The following is a 26,666-nucleotide window of genomic DNA, read 5'->3' as shown; positions in this document are numbered from 1 at the left end:
ATGGTCCTGATCCATCTGACCATTTCCCTCTCTGGTCAGGAGTTTCAAGCTCATAACTTCGTTAAATTCCTCGATGGGACGCGAGAAGCATCCACCAAATGGGACCGCTGAGCCACTCCTCAGTCAGGGTCTGCACGGAGATGAGAAAGACCCAGCGATAATGGAGGCTTGCAATTAGGTGCTCTCCTTTCAGTGGGAACAATACCCCTCACACGCCGGAGTGTGGAGCAACTCAATTATGTCAATTCCGGAAGTACAATTAATTCGGGGAGATAAGACGACATGCTTCAAAATCCGCCGCGTTTTAGCGGGGAAACAGAGAGCCGGCCGGCAGGAGTTTGTTAATTAGTTCATTATTCATCAAAATAGGATTTAATTAAACGGGTTCATGATACGCACGTTGTATTCGATTCCCCGTAACGTGCATCCGGGTGGCGAATGAGCAGATTTCTGCGCCCAACTTTGCAGAATTGCTCACCTTTGAGTGGCGAGGTACCAGAGACAAAGTGGCGTTGGAGTCACGTCTCGGGGCCGCCTGCACCGTAACACTTCGCTCTGGGCCCCCCCCCAAAAAGACCATTGTTCTAAAGTCATTTCTGGCCACGCCACAATGCTGCTATAAATACACAACAGCTCCCACATGAGAGGGACCCACTGTACTCCGCGAGCCTCGCCATGCGGTATCTATGGTAACCACTTACAGTAGGAGAAACGGCATGCGCGGCAGAATCTGCATTAGAGTATTTATGGACTATTATGGACTAAATGTGATTTCCAGCAACGATGTTCCTCCGCTCACTGGCCCCAACGGAGAAGTGCACGTGACAGCATTTGGGGTTAAAGGTCAAGCCATTCAGGACTGATCAGAAGGGTTCAATCCTGAATATTTTTAGTAGGAAATTGTATTTTAGAGAGAAGTTAGGCATAAATATTTCATGATTTTTCAGAGATATGTCACTGAAATACTCGTCTTTGTCTATAAACTTTGATTTATCCACCCCGAAACCTCCGGACTCCTAAAACTCCATTTTCTTTCTTCTCTCTGGCTCCTCCGCCATGTGTCCCGAGGAGGGAACACAAACAGGAGTTGTTTAAAATCCCTCCTTCTCCGAACGCTGCACCACCTCCAGTGGATTCATCGCTGGGAACCATTTCTTCGGCAGTTTCCATGGAGACCATATCAAAGTGAGATAAAATAAATGTTGATTTTGAGGGAACGGCTGACCTCTCGCCTGTCTTCTTCCACGCTGGAGAAAGGAGAACTGATTTGATCAACTTTATTGTCCCTGCAAGCGTGTTATTGACAATGTGTAAGTGAGACACACAATAATTGATGTTCCCGTGCGCGACGTGGGCCTGGATGTACAGCCGACCCACAGAAACTGAACCACAGACAAGAAACTTCAGCAGTGAGGACCAAACATGGCAGGATTACAGTGACGAGCTAAGAATATTGTTCTGGTTTTTGAACTCTGATGGATGCGGTATCCTTAGAAACAAACAAGTACATCTGTCTGAACATGGGTCTATTATTAGCCCAATGAAAAAAGTGTGTTCATATTTTGTGTGCAACCTGTGCATGTGCGTGTTAGCCGGGGACGAGAGGCTGATTTACATCACCAGCCGCGCAGTTCGGATCGAAAGCGGCTGTCAAACATGGTGTTTGGGGGGGTATAATGGAGGTTTGTGATGACATCACTTTATGATGACATCACCCTCCAGGCGGAGGAAAAGGCATCAATCTGAGCATCTGTGAGAGGGTCTCTTTGCTGCGGATGGTGTCATAGGGCTCCATGTTCTCAGCGCTGAGCAGCGCGTGTGGTGTCTCTCAGCAGATGCTGGGGGATAGTTAGGATTCTGTCTCTATGGTTACCGCTAAAAAAAAGAAAGAACAAAAAATCAATGTTAAGTTAGAAGTCAGCCAGCATGCAGAGGTGGTACGTTCCCAACTCTGTGGAAACATCTTCGCACTGCGCTAATCCGATTAAGCCGGACTGGGTCAAGGTTGCACTTTATTCATCGGAATAGGCTGGATGCTTTTGAAGTGGGGGGGTCAGATCCACCACATGCATCTCTTTACCTAAATAACAGCATTTGTAACAGTTCTAAATGTTGCCATTTCAGCCTAGTTATTTTTAGTTTGGGTTGGAGGGTCAAGACTCCAACTCTGCTGTCTTCCTGTGACATCATCAGTCCTGGACAACACAGCCTCTTGGCTTCCATATTTCCCCGGGTTCCAACGGCGGCTGAAGATGACTCTCACCTGGACTTCTGGCTTTATTATCCGGTGTCTGTCAGAGGCAGCGTGAACGCTTCAAACGGAAAAGATAAATCTGCCAATGGAATCTGCCAACTCGCTGTGCTTTTGGTGGGAGGCGAGGACGCGGCGCCCTTGATGAGATGGCAGGTGGAGCCTCCTCTGGTAGATGGAGGGTAATGAAGCATGAAGGTGAGCCGGCTGATTCAGAGGTCACGAGCCAGACGCAGCTGCAGAGTCTGGCCGGTAGGTGGCGCCACTGTGGGTCATGCATGGAAACGCTTCAGCTCATCAGACGATTGGCTACAAAAAACTGGAGCCTCACTCTTTTCATGTTTTGTTTGGTGTTCTCTCCAATATGGGGACACAGATGCAGAACTCTAGTGTAAGAGGGTTGGGTTAGCTGGCAGGACAACAGGACGGTCTCCCACGTAAACGTGAACTTCTGAGGTTGTGTTCGGCTGATGGTGCTCGAGTGTTTGCAGTTGGGAATGTCTTGTTTATTCTAGTTGTTACATCAGCAGAGAGTCTTTCCTCACCCTCATCACAATTATTTTAGGTTCAACCATGATCTGTATAGATTGCATCAACTGCTACAGTTGCAGGATAATAAGCTAGTTGCTATTGTAAAGTCCAGGCTGTAATTATGTAACCGACCACTAGGCGGCGTTTAATATAACAATCTGTATAAAAAGATAGGCCCTCTCTCATTTTGATTGATTGATTGCTTGCTTGCTTGCTTGATTGATTGATTGATTGATCGATTGATTGATGTTGCTCACTCATGGCATTTTCCCTTCACCTGAACCTTTTCCGATCATTTAGCTGAAATATTTCCTCCCAGGATGATAGGCTGTAGGATGAAGACTGTTTCTGCTGCAGAACAAACAAGTTTCATCTCAATAATGAAAAAGGTCATTTATTTAAATGCACCATTCACAAACTGTAATGGTCCCCCCTGTTGAGTTAAAGAGCTAATCAGCAATCTCGGCATTTTAATTGCACTCTTCAGAGCGACAAAAATGCAGAGAGACATTTTAATTACAGGATTACAAAGGAAGGCAGCGTGGAATCTCCATTGCTGGCAGACAATTGTGTTCATGCGGAACATTTATACTGTATGTCAGCATTCAGCTCTTATATTGTTTGATTGTGTTTGATCTGATAGGTAAACGGTATTTAAGCTAACCCATATCTGCGCTGATGGCACAGCCGAAGGCTGCGGGAATGATGCCGCTCTGTTTTGGCCAGGTGGACGGGCATATTGCTGCTCAGTGTCTGCGAGGCTGGATGGATATCACTCAGCTAGTCAACGGGAGATATTACCTGCTGGGAACAGACCAGGTGCCATCTCCACAGCAAGGCCGCAGTCTGCACCGGTTTATTAAGCGCTGCACACTGTAGTAATCATACGGTTCCCTCAACGCCCTCTGTTTGAAAGGATTGAGGTGTGTAAATAAATGAAATATGGCTTTTCTGCTCTAGCCAATATTTGGTGAGTTCCTCCATGGCTTTGATGAGATTTAATTTAGGAACATGTCACTCATTGAGACACCTGTTGGTCAAAGATTGAACTACAGGTATGTAACAAGATTAGCTAATATTAACCTAAACCATTATGTGTAAAAATTAACAGATAATTCTGGCTGAGATCATTTTTGGAGGTATCATTATATATTTCTGATAAAGAAGACCGATGTCACAAGACAATATGGACTGAAAGCACAAAACCACAATGTTTGTAAGCTTCGCTGGCGGATTCTCTACTGCCTAGCCTGGATGGTAAAAGACAAACTGTTATTTACTGACTTTAGAAAGCATGAATGCTTTTAGGACATTTGGGACATCCTTTTCTTTATCTGAGCATCCTGGATGTCATCCGCTGATGGGTGGACTGAGGCTTTTTATTTTCCTCTCATCTGTGCAAAGATGCAGAAAGACCCAGACAAAACACCGGAGGATGCGGAGCCCATTCCCTTTTGGGGATTTCTAACAATCTACTAAATCAGGCGTTCAGAATCGCATGTCAGGTCCTGGAAATGTTTGATCCCAGGCCTTGTTCTGTGCGATTCAGACAGATGTGTTGAGATGGATGTGTTGAGTTTAAATGGTTCGGGTTTTGACTAAAAATGGGAAATAACAAGTTTAGATTATGCAGTGAGAAGATGCAGTGAGAAGATGAGAGCCCCCCCTCCCCCTCCACCCCGAGGATAAGACACTGGTGGTGCTAGAAGCTGAGTCTGGTTGACTGGTGATGGGACTGATGAGGCTGAGGAAACAGGGCTGGGCAGCGATGGACAGGCAGTCAGAGAGGCATATATATCCCCATTTATTCATGTCATAATGGGGCGAGTGTCACCTTCATTTGACCCTCCCAAGCTATGCTGTCAGCTTTCTACCACCCACTCAGCTTCTCAACCTGCTGGCAATGGCCACCAGATCCACAATTTTGGGACCAGCTGCTTACCCGACTGTCTCCTAGTCAACTAGCCAGTCATCTGCTAGCTTTAGCCTGTTGGTCCCTAAGTCACCATGGTGCCATCTAGATCTGTGCCAGCTCCTTACAGAGAACAGAGAAGCCTTCCAGAAGACAATGTGGTCCCCAGGGATGAAGCTGATGCCTGCAGAAACATCCAAGCCTGCTGCTGGTGTTGTAAGCAGCTCAGTCACCTCCCAAAGCCCGGTGGTCCTCAGCATCCCTGTCCAATCTTTTGGGCCTTCCTGCATTATTGATATTTTGCACACCCCCGTGTGACACCAGGATTATTTTCCCCCACCCTCAGATCCCAGATCTACCTTCAGGTTGAATAGTTTATTTGATGTTTCCAATTGCGCCTCTGGAGTGATCTCACCTCTGGCTGAGGTCCCATCTGAGGGCTCCTGATTCCCCCCCCCCCCCCATCAGCCCCTGAGACTGCAGCCTTCTGCACCCACTTTAGTTGTGAAGATGAACTGGATCAATCTGAAAGCTGCCTGTAGCCAAATGGACCAATTGTAAACTCTATTCTAGACAGAATCATAAGAATAAATTACCCCCCCCCCCCCCCCACACACACACACACACACACCTCAAACAGAGCTGTGAGACTCTGGACGCACTGCGCTGGCGTCCACCTCTCACTCCAGATCCAGGGCGATTCCTTGTGTGTGAGTTTACACTGTGGCGTGCATCCTGCTTACCGGGGCGTGGAACGACAATCGCGCACGGCCGCGTGAGCAATGCTGCGTGTGCGGGTGTGTGAGCCTCGGCGCATTGCTCCGCTCCATGCGTCCCGCTTCAAAGCCCGGGGCGCTGCATTGACGCGACGCCTCTCAGAGTTCCAAAGCCACACTCCTCGCTATGGTCCGAGGCCCGAATGCGTGGAGATCGATGCGTGAGCAACTGCTGGTGGTGCGGGGAGGCATTTGTGCACAGACAAGCCCCCGAGAAAACGCATGAAAAGAGGACTCGGTGTTCTGCACATTGATCTAGAGGCGGTGTTTTAATGCAGAACAGTGAATCAGATGTGTGTTACTTTCTCCAGAATTACAATCTAAAACAAAGTTTTAACGACGTGATCACAATGTTTGTCATTTTTCCTCCAAGGTGCGTTCAGCTTCATAGAGAAATGCGTTCGTGGAAGTGACCGTGAGTGCGTGTTATGCATTTTACGCGCAACCTTCTTCGATATTTCATGACTGTGCCGCAAGTGCAGATTTCACTTTTAAGCGGGTGAAGTGCCTCGCCAAGGCACGGCTGGACGGCTGATCACACGGAGCCAACCCCACCTCCATCTCTCCACATCGCCCCCGCGGATTCGAACTGCCAACTTTGCCGTCACACTTCTGCGCCAGCCGCACCGAGGGTGATCCCCGTCAATCCCCGAGTAACTTGCAGCCTCGCGTCTGCTTTTGATTCTCTTTCTTGACTGGATTTACATCATCTGCCACGACCGACATCACCAGCAGCGGCGGCGGCGGCGGCAGTAACGCGGCTTCCTCCCGTTGTTGTCGGGAATACGCATGCGCCCGGCATTAGTATTACAGCCCTGACAAGAATAAGTTGGACCTCGTCTGTCTTCACTAATAGAAAAAAAACCCACAAAGATGAGTATAGCAGTGTTTAGGAAAAGAGGAATGAGGGGTTTCTGTGTCTGGTTCTTCCCTCTCGTGGTGGCCGCGGTGCGCGCACAGAGGTAAGTGAAGGGGTCGGAGGACGCTCCACTCATTTTTTTGCCAAGTGTGACTGTGTTATGAAAAATAATTAGTCTCTGGATGCTTCGAAATGTCCTGTATTAAAACCTGTCGTGCACACTTTGCTTCTTTCTGTCCGTAGTGCAAGTGTCAGTGACCCGAGCAATATGTCTGTGGTTAAAGAAACGGTGGATAGACTCTTGAAAGGTTATGATATTCGACTGAGGCCAGATTTCGGAGGTAATTTCCCTCGCTTTATCACTCATGTGCACGAGTTTCAGCCTTGTCAGCCTGTGCGATGACGCGGGGATTACTTTGAAAATAATCAGCATGTCGACAAGGCTTCCAAGAAATCAAAAGAGCATCTTTTCGGCGACTCCCGCGCCACATGTTTTGGGATGATTCGCGCAAGATATGTCAAAACAACCCAAGAGAATCGGCCCAGCGCGCAAATTCCAATCCAAAAGCAATATAGTGAAAATGTGGCTTGCAAACTCCCAGCGTGCATGTCAGGTGGAATTTAATACAGTTAAGTGCCCGTTCTTGTTTATACCCATGTTCCAGTTCAAGCGTTCACGCCGATCACGTTGCGTTTACGGCCAGATGATTATGTTTTCCAACACTTTTTCTATTTTTATTTTTGTAAAAATGCGAACTGCATCCCGTCTGAAATGAACACCGTCAACTATTATCCGACTGACAACTGCGGCATCTGCACACCTTTTCCTGATTTCCATGCGTGTCTACAGATGTTGCCTTTATGTGCTTTAACTCTGCAGCTTTTGACGTTTTCCTGTCCTTCCCCAGGTCCTCCTGTCGGAGTGGGCATGAATATAGACATAGCCAGCATAGATATGGTGTCAGAAGTCAATATGGTAAGTGGGTCATTATCACCTCTTTCTTTTCTTTTTTTTAACATGAGCAGGACGAATGATAAATGCAACGTATGCACCTGTCAGGGGGAATACCCTCCATCACCACTGGGGAAGCCCTTTGCGTTGCTGCTATGTGGTGTATTGTTTGTTTGTTTGCTTGCTTGCTTTTTCCTGATCACACGCCTGGACTTGTGAATTCAAAGCGAACAATCGTTTTTGTTTGAGGGTAGATTGAATTGACCTCTGGGGAGGGCTATGATCATGAGCTTATGATTGGATTGATAGCGTCGTTTAAAGCACCATTAAGCTCACAAAACAATCAAATAGTTGATCAAAATGTGGCACAAACCCATTTACCGATAGACAAAAAATAGCGTCTTGAATCGATTGTGGTAGGCTGATCTATATGTTGTTTGATAGCCGTTTTGACAGTGGTGGGAGGAAAGAAGGACTCTGCTTATGAGGAGAGGTTAAGTTTTGCTCCGTACAAGTGCGCCTCCTAGCGATGAGGTGTTAGAAGTGCACGGTTAAAGTGAAACAGGAGGACGCATTTTATCATCATGGAAGGTCACTCCAGACTGTTGCTATACAGACGACAAGGTGAGCATGAATTGATATTTATGGTAATTTGTACGAGGCTTTGATGGGTATACTGTGATTGTTCCCACCCCAATAATGTTTCTCTCTGTCTCAGTGTTTGACCTCCACGGGTAAAGGCTGCAGGCCTTTATCTTCTCTGCACAGATGCGTCCTGCTGTTGCAGTTGTTTTGGTGTTGCGGGCTGGAAGGGAGTGAGTTTGTGCAGGAATATTTTTGGCAGCAGTCGCCAGGCTGCCCTCTGTGCTGTTATCTGAGTGCGCCTGTATGTTACATTGATGTGTGCAAATCACAGGAGAAAGCAAATGATGTCTATTTACATGCATTTATGTAGAAGAGCCACACCAACACAGGAACGCGCATGTGCAAATATTAGCAGCACAGCTTCACACAACCCTCCCTGCCGGTACAGCATACTTAATTAAGGGCATTTCTCCTGGTATGAGGGTCACAGCTACTCCACAGTGAGTAAAAAGACAGTATTTAAAATTGCAAATGTGTAGTTGCATGACTCCGAGACTCAATTTCTATATGAGATGTGGCTCTGTCATCTAAAAAATCTGATAGTTACTGTAACTTAAACACAATAACTGTACAAAGCAAACAAGGAAATTGTTGTTTTTGAAGTGTGAAGAATAAACATGACTTGTACTGTGAGTATTATAGACCCATTTTTGGCCCATAATTGAATGTAACTGCCAAAAATATCCTGCTTCACTTTGTTTATAAAAAGACGCCACATCAGTATCAACAGTAGCGCATGTTTTAGAGGATGCTGACACACACACACGGTCGGGCGAGACAACTCATACAGTAAATGCAGCTAGTGATGCTATTATCTATACTCCTGAGACACCTTCCAAAGAGAAAGAGGAGCCATAATCATCATCAGTGACTCATGACAACACAAGGTCGGGCGTGTGCGCATCTTTCGTCTGCTTCCTTTCCTGTAAATGTGACTACTTTTCAGACTGGCAGCTGGCAGGGAAGCACTTTCCTTTCCCCCCCATCTGTCTGCTTCTCCGTCCTTTGCTTTGGCGCGGTGATACTACCGCGCTGCTCTTTCTTTAGAGAACGGATGACGCGTGATGTCGGCGGATAATGGAGGGATGTCGCAGAGAGACCTATCCGGCGCTGTCCCATTAGCGCTTTCAAAGCCTCTGCAACAACGCAGGCTTCACCCAACTGGTCCTTGGTAAAAGCAGACATGAGAACTTGGTGCATGTGTGATTCTAGGAGCCGGATCTTCCAGCTTCTTTTCTGTCAGAGCAGAAACCCGTTTAGAAACCGCACAGTCACGTAGCTCATCTCAGATGAGTCAGAGACAAGCCTGAAGCGTGAGTGCCCGTAAGTCACCTCCTGGTTGTTCAAATGAGTAATGTGGAGTCACACGTGTTTGCCCCCAAACCCCCAGCCAGGTTAGTTAATGACAAGAAAAGGTAGCATGTGGTGGCTTCATGCACGCCAGCCTTCCTGAGTCATGTATGGTGGAGAAACTATATTACAAGTCACTTAGGCCTGGAGCCAGACATGGAATGAGGAAGCTGTGACTGGTGTCCATTACACAACCATGAAAGGTCACTGGTTCCTGGGTGTCAGGAGAGTCGCAAATTCCTCTGCGGGGGTTAAAAAAAAGGATGGGGTATGATTGTCTGAGACCCTCAGGTCAAATTTCTCACCTACGTGACAGCGGGAGACCGGCAGAGAGGGCCGCCATTGACTGCTCGCCACGTGGAGAGCCAGGAGCGGTGCTGATGTTGTTAGGAAGGTCATGTACCTGCCGCCGCTGAGGCTTTATCCCACCTGACTCGGAGGAGGACATACAGTGGGGGCCTCTGCTCTGAATACCAATGACACGTAAGACACTAAACCCATAGCAAGTGGCTTCAGGAGCCTGTACTCATACCTTTGAAATGAGGATTAAATCGTCAGCCTCTAGTGTGTCTCACTCTCCATGCGCGGCAGGTCCCAGAATCCAGGAAGGGGGAAGACGACCAAACACCCGCTGAACCAAGCAGCATCCTTGGTGATAAGAGATGCACTTATGGTTCAGGGGCTTGGCGTGATGGTGTCCAGGTAAGGGGGGTGATTAGCTCCTGGTCACTTACAGGGCTCCAGGTTGTCTCTTTCCTCCTATGCCAGTGGTGGTGAGCCTCTTACAAAAGGTCAGCGACCTTTCCTCACTGCCTGCTGGAATAACCCCCTCCAGCCCCTGTTAGAGCGGAAACCAGGAAGGGATTTATTATTGTTGTCAGTCACGGCTTAATTTTTTTTTTTTTTTTGGAGTCAGATCACATGTAAATGACATATCACAGGTTTCAGTAATGAGCACTGAAGCTTTTCTCATTTTCTGTGTTAATATTTGCTTTGGGTTGAGCTGCCGAGCACTCGAGATCCACGCCGACAATTTTCACTGAGGAAAGGGGAAATAAAACTACATTTGGGAATGGAAGGAGGTTCTTCTCCTCCTCCAAAAGGCAGAAATACCATTATTGATGCACGTAAAGGTCAAGAGTAGCACACTGATGGCTGGAGAGGGACCATGAAATCCAGAGCCAGGCGTTTTAGTGACCATTTATTTCCACCCCTCCGCAGTAGTTTCCTCTGATGTGATGGTGCGCAGGTGCAAAGCATTGGTCTGAGCTATAATATGCTAACATGGAAGTGCGTGCTGGGTGAAAGGCAACGTGATTATCACTTCCTGTATGACAGGGGTGATTTCCAGAGCACTTTATTCTCATCCAGACCTGGAAGTGTCAAATCATATTAAGTCCACATTTGTAGGAGTGTTGCTAATGTGCAGTATTAACATAATAATTAACATCTCATAATGAATATCCTGTGGGCAGACAAAGGGGAGAGATGTAGGTTCGAATCCCGGTTTTTGGAAGGTGTTCTGGTAGCAGGGGGAGGTGTCAGGACACTGCTGAGGTACCTTTGAGCAACATGCTGAACCCTCACAGGCTCACATCGGGGCTTGCCATGACCTGGGGTGCACCCTGCCTTCCCCCATATACTGCTGGGATTGGCGCCAACACCCTCCCCATGAGCCTGAAAAGGACAGAGCCATCAAGGGGGAAAAAAGAACATCATGACTGAATAAAAACTTTTATTGATACACTTTTTAAACCCAGTTTTGTCAGAGCTTTGTCAGCCACTTTCTGTAGAAGCTCGTGGGAGCATCACATGATTGAGGGAGTAAAACTATTCCGAACCAGGAGGAACAAAATAACAATAAATGTGATGAACTCAATCAGCCATGTTATGAGGAGCCTCTTCACACTTTCATCTTTATATTAGTCTAATGAACAGATGGAGATTATTGTAATCCCCAAATGTAATTTTGAGTTTTCTAACAAGTATAGCATAAACTAATTATCACATAGTTTTAGGAGCTATGTATTCATTTATTTTTTGAGGGGGGCGGGGGATTTTTAAAGCATATACGTGGATTTATGTACCTCTGCAGTTGTTGATTCCACATGTTTTTCTGGGATTGTTGTTACACTTTACTAACTCACATTTTCAAATTCCTCTGCAAAGTGAGTAAAGTCAAGTAGACATTTTGCCTTATTTTCACAGCTTTTATGGACTCAAACTGAAAACACAACCTGTTAATACATCTTTCCCTGAGACTGTTGCATCGGGTTTGAACAGGAATGTAGGGAAGCACACCAGAGCGCAGTATGAAAGCCTCACTTTGAGACAAAACTGAGCCTACTAACATTTCCATTAGACACAGAGCGGCTCGTTTCTCCCGTGTTTTGGTGGCCACCCATCAGGAGGTCCATCTCTCTGCCGTGGCCATTAAAGAACTGTCTGCCTGATGGAGTTAGTTGCAGAGAAGAGCTGCGTACTTGAAACAGGATAAGAGCAACAAAACAACAGCATCAGGTCCTTATCCAGCAGCCTGTATACTGTAATGCATATATTATATTACACATTATATGCAACATCATGCACTTTATTGGTATAATAACTCGGCGTACCTGCAGGCGGTCACCTTTGGCAGAGCCCTGTGTGGCGTTTGAGGCAATACGTGCACGGCAGAGAGGACATAATGCACGCTAATTGTACGTTACAGTCAGAGCTGTAATATGGGGTGATGCATGGTAATTAGTGATTGTAGGGGTGTAAATGTGGCGTGTGTTCTCTCGTTTGCAACAGAAACATTTCCCCTAAGAAAGAATTCTCACCATTGACCTTTATGACCTGGAATCCACACGTGTCCATCGTGACACTGCTGTCGGGTGTTTCCTCATTAGCCTAAGAAGTACTGTAATGCTAATGATGACAAAGGTGGCGTTTGTCTCCCACAAGGCTGCCGCGCTCTAAACGCGGCATTTATGGGATTCCGTATATTGGAATAGCTGTATATCAGCCTATAGATCTGTCTGGAAACTATATGCACATATAGTCTCGTAAACTGAGGGACAAGTGGTGATAACTCTGAATGCAGTTTCTAATCACAAGGAAACACCCAAGTCATTGGTTTGTTTCAGTTGTTCCAGTAACGATAATGTAATTTTCTTCCCCGTGACAGGAAACAACAATGTCATCGCCGTTTGCCTGCTCCAACACGATGTTTACAAAGGCTGCTAATATATTTACAGCACCAGACAAGTCTGTTGGAATGTACATCTCTGGAATTAATTAAGTGGCAAGGGGAGAGGGAGGGGAAGCCGACTCAGAGGTGGAGAGGTAAAAAGCTGCCAAAATGACAAGATTACTGCTGCTGTGCACTCAAAAGCTCGTAAGCTGCAAATATATTTGGGTGAGCGGTGACTGAAGCGTCAGACCATCGCTGCCGGCCTCAGCGCCGATACTCTATCGATTTAAATCTCCTCCCGGTTGAAATTCTGCATCATTGCTGCAGGTTCATCGTGTGTTTGTTTTGTTTGTTTCTGGAGCTGAAGCTTTAAATTATTGCCTGATTGGTGAATGAGAGAAAAATCCCTGCATCTGTGAAGGAATCACCTCCTCACATCCAGTCACAATAGCGGGTTTTTGTTAGAAATATATGAAAACACACTCATAAGGAGAGTTGAGATACATCCTGAGCATGGCTGTATTGCCATTGGTTTTGGACCTATTAATGACCAGGTTGAATGCTTTTATCGTCCTTGTATAATGTTGTCTGCCTGGAGGACTTCCAGAAGGAGGCAAACCAGCCTAATTAGCTCTTTTCAATGCAAAGAAATTCTACTCCAAGTATTTCCCAGATGTCTTACCTCCCCCTCTCTAAAAATAAGCCCAGAAACTCATCTCAGCCACTTTTTTAAGGTTGGAATGTGGATGAGTCGGTGAATTGAGCTTTTTCTTCCTGCTCAGCCTCCGCTGCCCAACACCTACATTACAGTTGATGCTTCAGCAAGGAGCACGTGTCATCTTTCCATCACCGAGCGAACGTTCTCCTTTTAATTGGAAAACTGTGCCTCTGACACGGGGGTGCCGGTTCTCATCCCTTGAGCCACCACAGGGCAAACTCAAGGTCAAGGACCGGTGCAATTAGGGGCCGACATTATCTGCAAGACGCACAAAAGCAAGACTTGGATCTCAGGACATCTTGTTTCCAGCAGCCTGGAAAACTTTTCAAGGTCTTCCTGGTAACTGCTATATTCCATTTTCCCCAAAGCCCCATCTTTCGTTGTTCCCTTCACCTGCAGTTCACAAGCCAAGAGTCAGCTGGGAGGCAACAGCCCCCTCAAAAAGCCCGTCGCCATGCCGCCCAGCAACAGGTTATTGTGTCGTCAGGGTCGGCTCTTAAATCCATTTGACAATCATGAAATCTGCTCAGGTAGCAATCTTTTAATTGATCTTTGTAAAGCATATATTTGTGCAAATCGCCTCCTAATCAGCCCATCGGCTCACACTGGCTGAACACCGTTCAATCTTCCCGTCTCTATCTGCTAATCATCAGCCATAAACTGTGCCGGAGAATCTGTTTCTCCACGTGCGCGTGTCCACGTCACGAAGTTTAGATTTGTCCGATGTGCTGATGACATAGTGTAAGAAATGTTGCGGAAACAGCAGTAGGTGACTCCCACGCCAGTCTGGTCAACAGCAGCACCTTGTTTCCCTGTTGCCGTGCCGACGGCGGGGAATCGGCAGCACATTGCCATCGTGCCATTCACTAATTGCAGGGCAAGGTTCCCCACACACCTGTCTGTCAACGAGCCTGGAGCAGCGGCTCTCTGTTTCCATCACGCGCTCCACAAGGTCTCATGCGCTCCCGTCGCGTTGTTGTTAAAGCCCGGGGCCGTGCTGCAGGAGGGATCAGACAGGCCCACAAATCAAAGTGCGTTTATTATTTATTATTATTTATTATTTCACCAGCGCTATCGCTAACATGAAGCAGTGCTAATAGGCCACTGGCAGACCACGTGATCCGGAAAGAAGTGTCTTTTGAAATCCACGAGCCACTTATTATTCTGGCAGAAATGACACAATCTAACAACACTGAATGGGAGAAAACTATTAGAGGTAATAAGAAATTATATTTCATACTGGGAGTTAAAGATGTTCTTGATGGTCCCTTGGGACAAACCACACTGGGGAAGTTTTTCCAAGGACTTCATGCCTAATCTCCTAATCCTTCCTGGTAACAAGCCCCTGAAGGGAATGGTGATACTTACAAAGTACATTTACACAATCTCAAGAAAAAAGACCTAATCGCACACAATCTAACAGAGGATTCGGCCCACGTAAAGCTCAAAGTTGATGAGCTTGTGTGCACAACTGTAATATTGCTTTCAGTAGCTGAAAAACCACTGGTTAGGCTGTTTGCATGCATCTCTCCGGCCTCTCTTTCACTATCTTTCACTTTTGTGGACCTATCTTTCACTTCCACCCTGTAGCAAAACAAATGAGGAACGCATCAGTGAGGTTTACAACAGCCGAACAAACATTTAACGGTCGATCCTACAGCCAAAATAATTCAACCGAACATCGATGTTTCAGGCCGAAACAGGGGCTTCGATCGAGATTACAACTCTGGGGAGGGGTTGAGAGGCCTGCGCTGACTTGCCTTGAAGAAATGGCTGACTTAGATAATGTTTCCAACGCCATTAAACACGCTAGCATTTGACGCTGCCTGTGCGTGCGCCTGCTGTGCAGCAGGGTTGACGCTGATGACTGCGTGCTATTTTAAGGTTGTTAATCAAGGTAGCGTGTTGAGACTCACACGCACGGTATGATATCCCCATAAAGTGCTTAGTGAGTAAAGGGAGACTGCTTCATTTCAGTCTTTCCACTCACGGTGACCTGACAGAGGTGAATGCCTTTCCGTGTGCGTGCTGGCATGTGTTAACCACGACACGCAGCCAAAGTAGAGCTGAATGTGTGGACACAGGTGCATTAAAGAGCTCCTAGGGCCTCACGTCAGCACATTTTTCATCTTATTTGACAGAACCATCACCATTACTAACTGAAGTGTAGAAACCTGTAAAATTCCCCTCGTGCCAGTCGTCCGTGGGGTCAGCTAGGACCCAACTTTTTAATCACAACACAAGGTAGTTGATAATGACCAAACAGGAGAGGCGGCGGCTGCAAATTGGCCTGACACAGAGATGATAATGGGACAGTGCTGAGAGGGATAATAAAAGCAGCCGCATGTGATTTATCGCCATTTCCTTCAACTGTTTGCAGTTTTTCGTCAGGTGAAGGTGTTTTAATTCAGAAGCATCGGCATTGTTTTATCGCGTTCCGCCTCTCAGCCAGAGGGCAGCTGGTCGGCCTGGGACTCTCTCTCATGGAGATGTGAGGGGGGGGGGAGAAGGCAGCGCCGTCTTGCAGCACTTTGAACATCACGACCTGATGGCCTTGGACAATCTGAGTAATGTACAGTGAAACGGGAGCTTGCCTGATCTGCACTTAAGTAAGAGATTTGAAACCTGCGTCACTGCTGTTCGTCGGGTCGTGGAGAGACACGGAACAGTCTCATTCCACTCTCGGCAGCTATTCGTGCGTCTGAGTTCATTTAGACGTGCCTCGAAAACCTGAAAGGTTGTCATTCTTTGCGGTTGCCATGGAGCCACCAGCGACCGTCCTCTCAAATTCAGTCCTGCCAGCTGTGGTCAACAACAGCAGATTACAACTCCAAAGGCTTTCACTTTCACAATAATAATAATGATAATAATAATAAGGTTTGCGTGCACAGAACCAGGCCGACTAGGCAGTCTAAATGTATACTCCTGCATAGAAAGGCAGTTTTGTTTTAGCACATAAACCTAAAGCAATTTCATATACAGTGGTCATAATCCCAAACAAAACATCAGAAAGGATTTACTTTTTCCTGCATTAGGAGCTCTTTGGTCTGTATAAGGACACACACACACACACACACACACACACACACACACACACACACACACACAGACTGTACATGTGCATGTCTGTGTCCACTGGTGGAGCTCTTGAGGCTTCAAGGTCATCTTTGCTCAAGGAGATTCTGTACACAACCTACAGTGCACAAGCCTATCAAATCAGTCCCAATGCTCTACATGCACATAAACACACTTCCCTAAACCGAATCAGAGATGGAGATTGATAACTAACTCCCTTTTATTCAATCAGCTCCACGTTCCAGTGGTCTGGCTTATCCATATGTTGTTGACAATGTGCACATGTGTTGTTCACCTGGTACTCTGCTGGAATAGCAATCAGTTTGATCCCCCACCGCCTCCATAATACATGAGCTGTGAGGCTCCTCTGGTGAATCGGTGTGTATCCATGGGTATTGACAGCACGGGCTGGTCAGAGGGCAACTGTAAGGAAGCTGCACTGAAGGCAGTAAGTGAGGGAAGTTGGGGGTAAAACAGCCAATGCTGAAGCTAACTGCACCGCTAAACCTGCTTTTATATCGCTCCTATTAAACCTGCTTTGGTCCCTCACTGAAAGATTACTGGTAAGTGGCGTCATAAAGTGCAGAAACAGTTCTTCCCCAAACTTTTGCAGAATTTTTCCCATTCGCGTTGACCTGATAACCCTTCATATGTCAAAGCTGAGAGCGAAGAATTACATCTCCATTAACAGCATTAACCTCCCCCATGTCTTGATTCAGAAGGGTCCTCATCTCCCGTGTCCTGCTCTACCCTGTGTCCTCTCCCCCATCAACCTACCGCCGAGCATATCCCTCCCTCTCCACTGCCACTCCACTTTACTCCTCTCCAGAGAGACAAAAAGGTCCACAGATACCGCAATCAACTCCAGTGCGTGGCATGTAGCCACTTAGGCTGCACAAAACTGGCCGAGCTGTGCACCTCAGCCCGAGGACAGCTCTGGGGGAAAAGGCTCCTCTACATTTGATTGAACTACAGCAGCAGGCTCTCCTGAATGTTGCATCCATGCCAGAACGAGGAGCCGGTGCAGAAATGGTGATATTTCCAGAGAGGGGCTGGGAATGAGAATGAGTGACAGTGGAAGAGCGTGGACTGATGGGATGGAAAGAGAGGTTAGACAAAGTACAAGTAAACAAACAAGAGTGTGTGTTTTATTGGAATCTGTTATTTTGTTTAGAGACATGCCATAATGTAAGGAAATGGTCTCAAGGGGGGCGAGGGGGGGTGGGGTGGGGATGGGGGGGTGTACAAGTGTATTAAGTGTAAGAGCCTTGGTCTGGGTAGTGCCAAGAGAATTCAATTTTAGGACCCTTACAAGGAACAAAACGTCCTGACTCTGGAGGCCATCATTTTTCATTCTGGAACAAACATCCTGCCCTGCATGGCACATTGTTCAGAGCCCAAACACAAAATGCCGCTTTTGCCCTCACCTTCTCTCACATTTGGGCTCAAAAGCTTTGTTTTTAAGATCGTTGGTATTCTAGGAACATTAGCAAACCTCTGTCAGGCATAGCCGGCATCAGAGGACGTCAATGGGGAGGAACATTAGCATATATGTTGCTGTACATTTGCTAGGTGCTACCTAGGTAAGGTGTGATTGTAGCGTGTGATTGGTGAGGCACGGGGTTGGTGATCACAACCAATTAGAAGGTCACATTTCTTTAGAATAAACAGTTGGTCAACATTCCTCTCTTCTACACGAGGCGTTGCTCTGATTGCCACATCCACAAGAGGCCCGTGTGCCCCCCAGTTGCTGGTTTTTGCAGTGCACAAGCTGTTCCAGATACAAAGCAGAATTCGAAGGACTGCGGCTCTCCAGAGACGGCGGAATATATGTCACTCAGCTCCACAGGGATCAGCGTGTTTATTATTAGGCCTCTTTCAGAAATGCAGCGCGCTGTGCCAGGCTGGAGGACCAAAGGAGACAGGAAATTGAAAACCACTTGTTGTTGGAGGATTTTTGTGGAGGAAGTGGAGTGAATGCATGCCATGTGGCTAAGTGGCGGAGGGGTCCTGTGACCTCAGACACATAGAGGATGGAGTCAAGATGGTTCCTGACACGGTTGCATCCTTCAACGTCACTGCACATTTCAAACAAGCTCCCCATATTTTAAACATCTGCCATATTTTCAACCGTGCAGCTAAACCCGTCAATACCAGAGAAGATGGATGTAAAGGATGAAGTGAACTGATGCTAGTGCTGCTACTGCAGCTTGAGAGGCAGAATTGATGTTTTTAGAAGCTTTCACTTTTCACTACGGTTTGTTTTACAAGCTGCTCTATATATCATATATAATATAAAAGGGTCCAATAAATAATTCAAGCTCTAGTTTTAGGCCTTCTTTTCTTGTCTAATAAGAAAATCTTTTGAAAATGTGGCCTTTTTTACTGTGTCAGTAGCATGTTTTCTAGTTTTTTGGGATTTTGGCATGATCGTGATCGTGAACATTTCTAAATAATTGTGTCATTTTGAAACCTTTTGCTGGATATACCTGCCTCGTTTGGGAACGAGCACTCCCAAGCTTCCAGCTGGCACATTTTACGGCAGAGATAGCGTTCGCGGACCCTTTCGGCTTTAATTTAGCACCTCAAAGGCTGATCAAACACCTGTCATGTTCTTTACAGACGCTCCCTCGGCTGTGTCTGTTTAATGGTAATGATCTAAGCCCTTCACACTCACCTCCCAAGTGCTCCTGCTTCCCTGTTTTTTTCTGACATCATGCAAATAGATGCACCGAGAACTCTTCTGAGATTGAGCTGGCAGGATGGCGAGGGAATATATGAGAGCTATAAGCGGAGAAGTCGCTGGAAGGAGACTTGTGACGGCAGGAGGGGAAATTGGGGGGAGAACATAAAAGAGAAGGGAAAAAGAATGGGTGGGGCAGATGAGGAGGGGGATAAAAAGAGGGATGGCGGAGTGAAAGTGGCAAAGGGAGGTCATTGCTGATGCTGAAATCAGAGGCTGGAAGTGAAGAGCTTTGAGAATAAAAGCAATTTGCATCACTGCCCCACTGAGCTTTCTGATGTCTTTTAATTCAACCCCCTTTTAAACCTTCCCACCACCCAACAAACCGTCCATTCTAGCAAACACACCGCGCCAGTCCACGGCTCTCCAATGGGGAAAAGAAATGCCTTCAAGGGTATTGGGAGAGAAAGACCAGTTATCGCTATTGATTTATCCTCATTTTAATCCCTCTTTCTTTTCCAGTCCCTTGCAGATTCACGCCTTCTCCTTCTCTGCCCTCACTTTGCAACAATCCCACCACCACACAAATCCCTGCAAATATTCTATCAGCCTTGATTCCGGCTTCTTGTCCACCTCACTTTTCCTAATTTAGCTGTACTCTCCAAGGTGCTGAGTATATACTCCAATGTCCAATGTCCAATGACAATGTCCAACCAATGTCATATTTTAACAAGAGCACCTGATAGAATTTTTACCTTCTTGAGGTTACCATGGTGCTGGAGATGTAAGAGTGGATGTCCATCCATCCATCTGAAGGCGTCATTCTCTCGTGTTGGTGTGTCAGGATACGTCAGGATACGTCAGGTTGTTGGACGGAGCATAAGAAAATGGACAAATATAAAGCTAAAGCAAAGTTACGTTATTATAAACACACTCAGAAGAGCAGTCGTGTTTATTTGTGGCACTCTTCTTCCAAGAGGGAGCGTGCAGCGTGGGGGTGGGGGTGGGGGTGGGGGTGGGGGTGGGATAGCGAGGGGTCAGCGACTTGTGGATGAGCGGGGTCGACGAGGTCACTTCAGACAGTTGCAGCGTCTCTCTTTGGTCTTCTGAAGGTGTTTGGTCTTCCTCAAGGCGACGGTGATGGGAAAACGGCTCCGTTTGTTTGTGCAACAGCTTTCGGACTCATTTTTAAAGATTAAGAGTTTGAAACGCAGATTTTGAAAGTCCAGTTTTTCGACGCTCGCAGCCAGCATACCATCGTCTCCAGCACCGCTGTCGCGTTCGTGTTTACATGAAATATATACCTTAAGACCCCCAACAGAAATATGTGTTTCCACACTTTAAAAGTCCCGCCCCAGCTTCCCGCCACTCAGTTTGGCTGCTTATTGTTGCGGCTGTGTGTTAATCCTCAACGCCGGGAAGTCTTTTCCCGTTTGTTACAGAACTTGTAGATTTACCTTTGATCTTCGACAAAGGAAAGCAGCTTGTTTGAAGATTACTCTTACAGCCAACCCTGGCTTGATATTCCTCACGCACAATTCTAATGTGCATGAGACAGCCCTCCATTTGCACTCGCAGATAGAGAGGTAGAGGAAGGGGAAGTCCATCAGCAGAGCCATTATAGTGGGAGGCATGCTGTGGAACTGCATATTATCTATACTTACATACCAGAACATAATGATCCCTTTATGATGTCCTCTGTCTGGCGTGTTGGCAGCACAGCATATTCTGCAGTCGTAAATTTAACATTTTCTCCTCTATCTCTCTCTTCGTTTTTTTGTTTGCACTTTATTGTAGTGATGCTCATTAAGGCTGCTGTTATGACAGCCTTCCTTTGCACTTACATGCAGGCAGGCAGCCACTGCTACTGTGGCAATTTACCATCCATTCTTTCAACAGAGTGAGAAGGAGAGAGATGGAAATAGAGGGGCCCTTTAGCTGTTGCTGAGGAGAGCTTTATGTTCTTGGTGAGCTAGCTGCAGCGACACATTATTCCACGGAGCAAACCACAGGAAGTCGGGTCTCAAAACCCAGCCAACATTCGCTGAGTTCAATAATTCCATCCGCAATATGCTCTTGTCTTGGGAACATTATTCATGTGACTGAAGGGCAAATGAGCAAAAGCTCGGACTAAAATTGATGCAATGAATGATTATACTTCTTTTTTTCTGTATTGTTCCATATTAGGGACATATTGAAATGCTGCTCATTGAATCTGACAGATGATGATTGTTCAGCCTGGTGCAGATCAAACCCAGACACACCGACAGCACTGGAACAAGACCTGAGCTAAGATGGATGCTAACATTAGCTAATGCCATATGCATTGCTGTGATACCCTGTATTAATCATAAGCTGCGTGGTTCATTATGTGGAAGAGCAATAACAGATTTTATAATTGTGTGTCCTGGGACACAACAAGCTCAAAAACCTTTTTCCACCTTCTGTTGATGTACCAATATCAGACACATACTAATATTATGACTTTCAAAACATGCACATACAGAAGCAGCATATGGATGTGAGGAGTGATGTGCAGAAACACCCTGAGGGATAAAGGATATACGGTGTTCGTGCATGTATACAGAGGGAGAGAAGCCTCGGCGCAGGATTACATGGCAACAAGCACCTTTTAACTGCATGTACAGTTGTGCACAGCATGCTAAAGAAAGCAGAGTGCACGCTGTTACATAACCAGCAAACAGGGAGGGAGTGCTGGGAAGGCAGCACGTGCAGGCAAGGATTCATGGGACCCCTCTCTTTTTTTAGTTTTCTGACGTTTTCCTCCAGAGAACGCGCTGAGGTAAAAGCTTGTTTTTAGCATAAACGCTGATCTTAAAATGAAGAACCGAAGCACTCCTCGTTTTACGCTGGTTTTGCTCAAATCCTTTTGAACTAAATTTCTCCTGGAACAGTCACCACAACCACAATGTAGCAAACAAGTGCTTCGGCGTGGGCAAAATAAAAACACTGCTCCTGCTTTTCTGACTCCATCAACTTGATATCCAAGTCAGTTCCCAAGGTGACGCGGGATGTCAGATCTGTAACCGACAGGCGCACACGAAAATGCACGATCAGCCTCTTCCAGGAAGTGGCAGCGGGAGACGAAAAGTCCAAGAGACAGCAAGATTAGTTACCTTTCTTTATTTATTTATTGGAAATGACCTTCCTTCCTTCATTGAGCTACAGCACATGGTCGGTTTTGTTTAAAAATGCCTCATTTTTGTTTGCGACGCTACAAAGTAGCTGCGTTTAGTCACCTGCCAGCTGGATTTTTCGCACGTTGAGGGCAAACATACGTGTCCTCAAACGCGCGTCCTCTTACCCCCAAATGCTAGGAGAGGAGGAGAGGAGAGGAGAGGAGAGGAGATGAGAGGAGAGGAGAGGAGAGGAGAGGAGAGGAGAGGAGAGGAGAGGAGAGGAGAGGAGAGGAGAGGGAGAGAGAGGAAGAACGACAGGAAGTCTATTTTTTTGATTTGATGTTTTTCCTTTTTGTGGCTTTGTTGTCATTTGTCTGGAACATGTGTGTTCTTCTGTTCCCTTCCTTCCCTCTTTGACTGTACGTACGCCAGACAGGTTACACCAAACCCCAACCATCTGCTTCTCTCACTTCAACCCCCCCCCCCCCCACACACACACACACACACACAGACACACTTTCACATCGGCTGCCTTAACTCGATGTTTAAAAGAAGTAATTCCCTATTGTGTTGTACTTGGAGTTTCTTCCGGCCCCTGTTGCTGTTCCATTTGGTTTTAAGTGAACTTCATCTAATATTGAAGCCTGCTTGGGTCTAACTGTGGAGTGCAGCCGAGGATTTCAGAGCAACTGTCTGAAATGATTACTTTTTGGGGGTAACATGCTCTCTTTCCTCTCTGCCCTCTCTTGCTCCCTTTTTGTGCACTTTCCAGGACTACACGCTGACGATGTACTTCCAGCAGGCCTGGCGAGACAAGCGATTGTCCTACTCCGAGATCCCGCTCAACCTGACCTTAGACAACCGGGTGGCCGACCAGCTTTGGGTACCAGACACGTACTTCCTCAACGATAAGAAATCGTTCGTCCACGGCGTCACGGTGAAAAACAGAATGATCCGACTGCACCCGGACGGCACCGTTCTCTACGGGCTGAGGTGAGACCCAAACCTCTTTGGCTGTAAAACAAGACCAAAGGTGATAAGCTGCATGTCAAAATCACAGCTCAAAGAACCCTAAAAGGTATTTTAAAAAAGGGATTCTGCAGCTAATGTGGCAATGAGGCAAAGATTGCAACATTAGACTCAAACAGTAATTAGCTCATTAGAGCCAGATGAAGAAAACTACTGATGTGAGGTGCAATATTGCCCCAGAGCAAAAATTAAAATGTTGATGAAGTGACCTACTTGTGTCCTCATTACAGGACATGCATATCACTAACTAAAGCCTTCTGTAATTTGCATGCTCTCTGAACTCGTCACATCATGAATGCACCACCAGTTGTTGTAATTATTGTTATTTTAAGGCCAGGCAATTTATAATCTGCAATTTTGGCTGTGTTATTCTTTTCTTATTTTTAAAGGCTGTTTGCCTTCCCTCTGAATATCTAAATATTCTCTGCTGATGATTATTTATCACCCAAGACATTGACAATTGACACATATGGAAATACAAGATTAGGAAATAGTCTTTATTGTGACATCTTGGATGAATTTGCTGCCCCACATTCATGTTAATAAAACCTTTGGGAGGAAATATAATGCAACACATTAGCATTAAAACTGACATAAGCTCAATTATTTATGTCACATATTCATTAGGTTTAGTAAAACTTTCGTGGAAGTGTTTTTTCTGTCCAACCGGTGAAATCTCATTTGAAACGGTTAAATAAAGCAGATTACTGCCCCTCTTTAAGTTGTCCACGAGGCATCCCACTGCCCGACATCCCTGCTTTTGGTTTTAACTAGCACACATCTCGTGTTTCCGCATGATTCACTCAATTAATGATCAAGCAAACATCCAACGGGGAGCAGGGTGCCATGTCAGTTAGCGGGATAAATAGCTAATTTTCTGGTCAGCTGCAGCATGCTAAATAGCTCCTCGAAATGTCAGGTGGTTATTTCAGATGCCATTTTGATTCTTACTTATGAGCTCCTGGAGCTGTTGACAGGTTTGTTGTTTTTGTATTTCCCCTCCATCTGAAATGGGGTCACCACGGCTCCGTTCGGCTGCTCCTCTGCTAATAATATTTTGATAGATGTTGAAAAGAAAGAAGACATTTTTCTTCCCTTTTTGTTTCAACTCTATGACATCAGCAAACAAGAAAAAGCACACATTGACAGTTTCTAACCACAAAACGGGAACGCTCTTGTTGACTCAGAGTGTCGGAAGCGGAGATTTTTAATGACTGCCACTCCATTTATTCTCTCGCTCTCCTTAAATTCTGCAAAGCACGTTAGCTTTTTTGGCATTTTCCAAAGTAGCACCTGCTTTTCAGAAACAAGGGGAATTCGCAGCACCGCACCGATGCTTCAGACTCAAGCACGGAAAACAGGGTGCTGGAATTGTAGCATTTCAGCCGAAGCGGATGTGAAAACATTGGCTGAGAGAAAAACAAAGCGGGAGGACTGACACACATAGCTTTCAAAAAACTGCAACGAACAACCCATTTTTGATTTGTGTCGGACTGCCTTGGACGGATCAGAGCAGAATCCCACGGTACTCTGTGAGCACCCTTGTCAAGACAAAAAGGAAGCTGACAAACAGCTGAGGTGTAGCACCTCCAGCCCCCGAGATCCCTTTTCCCCTCTCTGTGTCATCCTGGATGTCCTTGTGCCTCTTAGAGACACCAACTTATAATATAATGCAGGGATTTACTATACAAACCCTAAAGAAACCCATTAATTGCCTTGGTGTCTGCAGCACCAGTTAAAGATGTAATTAATTTACCAATGTAATGTTGCCAATAAGAGTTCTCAAATAAGAGGCGTCTTTTCAGTCTATACTAATACACCAGCGCTGTGGGAGCTATCAAAAGGGACACTGTCCCCTTTCAGGCATTTTATTGGACATTCAACTGGATGCAGTCAATGTCAATGCTGCATTCAATGAACCGAATGGCGATTATTCACATAGAGCCTGACTGTCTTCGAGGTTTCCTTCATTCCGGAGATTCATTAGAGACACTAAAAGCAAAGATGGAACAAACTATTGTTTGCAGATTCATTTGCAGACATCCATTAGCATGCGCTCCATAGCTGTCTGCCTGTATTATATTTACATATTGCATATTATTTGATGCCCCCACACCACAGCAGCATTTCAAGGGCATTCTTTTACCTGGTGATGAAACAACAAATACCAGACAGCCTAAAGCAAAGGAGGGGAACAAATGGCAAACTTTCCTTTTTTCGTGCATGTTTCTCAGGCAGGGTAGACTTGAAAAGCCTGTCTAAATGAGGCTGCTGCCTTTGTTCCTGTGTTCCTGATAAGGTTGAATGTTCTTTGTTGAACCGAGTCTTGTTTGTCACTGAAGTTGGCAGCGCAGAGTTTTGTTAATCCCCGCCAAGGAAACATGGTCTAAGTGGCATCGGAGCTTTTTAATACCAAATGAATTTGTATTTTCAAAGACAACAAGGTTTTGTATTCCAGTATTCAGACTGGGCTGATTACATGAGCAGTGTTGTTGTATCCAAGTGTTCTGGTTCCATGAACATCCCACTCCCGCCAACTATTTTCTTTTCCTTCTGCTCTGCTGTAGGTGGGAACCAGATGGCCAAGGAGGATGAGTGCTCTCCAAATGCTGTCATTATCCTAAATGTCAAATAACATTGCAAGCAGCACATGTTTTGGTTCTGAATTAAACTCGCTGAATTTTAAAGGCAGTAAAATGGACCATAACTGTCTTACTCTCCTTCCTGAATGGAACTGCTTCAAGTTCAATGTTATGTAGTATTGATCAGGCTTGAAAGATCAAATGATGACCTTGTAACCCAATAAAAATGATACTTGTGAGCTTCCTTGAGCCTTAAAACTTAAGTGGATTCAACATGACCCACCATGAATCACCATACGAGAAGGAGTGGGACCTTTTCTTGAGCTTCAGTAATGGGCCTTTAATAGATCTTCTAGGTTTCCCCTTGTGGCCAACCACCAGTTGTAGCACCATATGGGTGTCATAGAGTTGGTGTGGTTGGAGACGTCCCGAGGCAGTAACCAAGCATCTGAGGAAAAAGGATGCCTGGCTGTGCATCCTTTATTGGATAGGACAAGTGGGACAGCATGTGTGAGTAAATGGAAAAAGCCGTGTGACAGATATTTCCCGTGCCGTGTATGGGGTACATACGTAACCCCGCACAGTCTTTGTGTACACCGCTGGCAGCTCTGGTTCTCACTGGGTTTCTGCTTCCAACTTGTCACACAGATCAGAAAGTTGCCCGATCGCAACCAGTAATTTACTGCTCGACTAAACATGTAGAGCCGTCACCGGCGGCAACTCCATCCGAGAGGACCGACTTAATGTGGATGGGATAGGAGAACGTGGTTCGGATGGAAACCTGAGCCTCGTTTCTCACCCTCGTTCTCAGAGGTCACCCAAACCTTTTCCGAGTCGATCCACTTAAAGTTTTCGTTATTTAAAACATAAAAAAAAATAAAAATGCAGCTTTCTGAGTAAAGCACAGTGTGGTACAGCGATATTGGGGAGAAACAGGCTGCAGAATTCGGCTCTAGCCGGAAAGCCATCTGCTGATTGTCTCTAAGGA

General features: G+C 46.0%; 1 protein-coding gene across 2 annotated transcripts in view; it reads left to right on the top strand.

The window, feature by feature from the left end:
• Positions 1-1,974: 1,974 nt before the first annotated feature.
• LOC130537084 (gamma-aminobutyric acid receptor subunit beta-2) overlaps positions 1,975-26,666 on the top strand; it is a 39,786-nt gene continuing 15,094 nt past the window's right edge. The window contains exons 1-4 of one of the 2 annotated variants that reach the window (XM_057053519.1): positions 1,975-2,449; positions 6,573-6,670; positions 7,238-7,305; positions 22,840-23,060. In XM_057053519.1, coding sequence (XP_056909499.1) covers positions 6,598-6,670; positions 7,238-7,305; positions 22,840-23,060 — 362 coding nt within the window. In that variant the 5' untranslated portion in view covers positions 1,975-2,449; positions 6,573-6,597. Of the gene's footprint in view, positions 2,450-5,406; positions 6,433-6,572; positions 6,671-7,237; positions 7,306-22,839; positions 23,061-26,666 lie in introns of those variants that run through there. The other variant, XM_057053518.1, reaches the window with a different exon arrangement.

The sequence above is a fragment of the Takifugu flavidus genome, chromosome 14 (assembly GCF_003711565.1).
Source record: "Takifugu flavidus isolate HTHZ2018 chromosome 14, ASM371156v2, whole genome shotgun sequence".
Classification (NCBI taxonomy): domain Eukaryota; kingdom Metazoa; phylum Chordata; class Actinopteri; order Tetraodontiformes; family Tetraodontidae; genus Takifugu; species Takifugu flavidus.
This window is presented reverse-complemented; position numbering and strand designations above follow the sequence as displayed.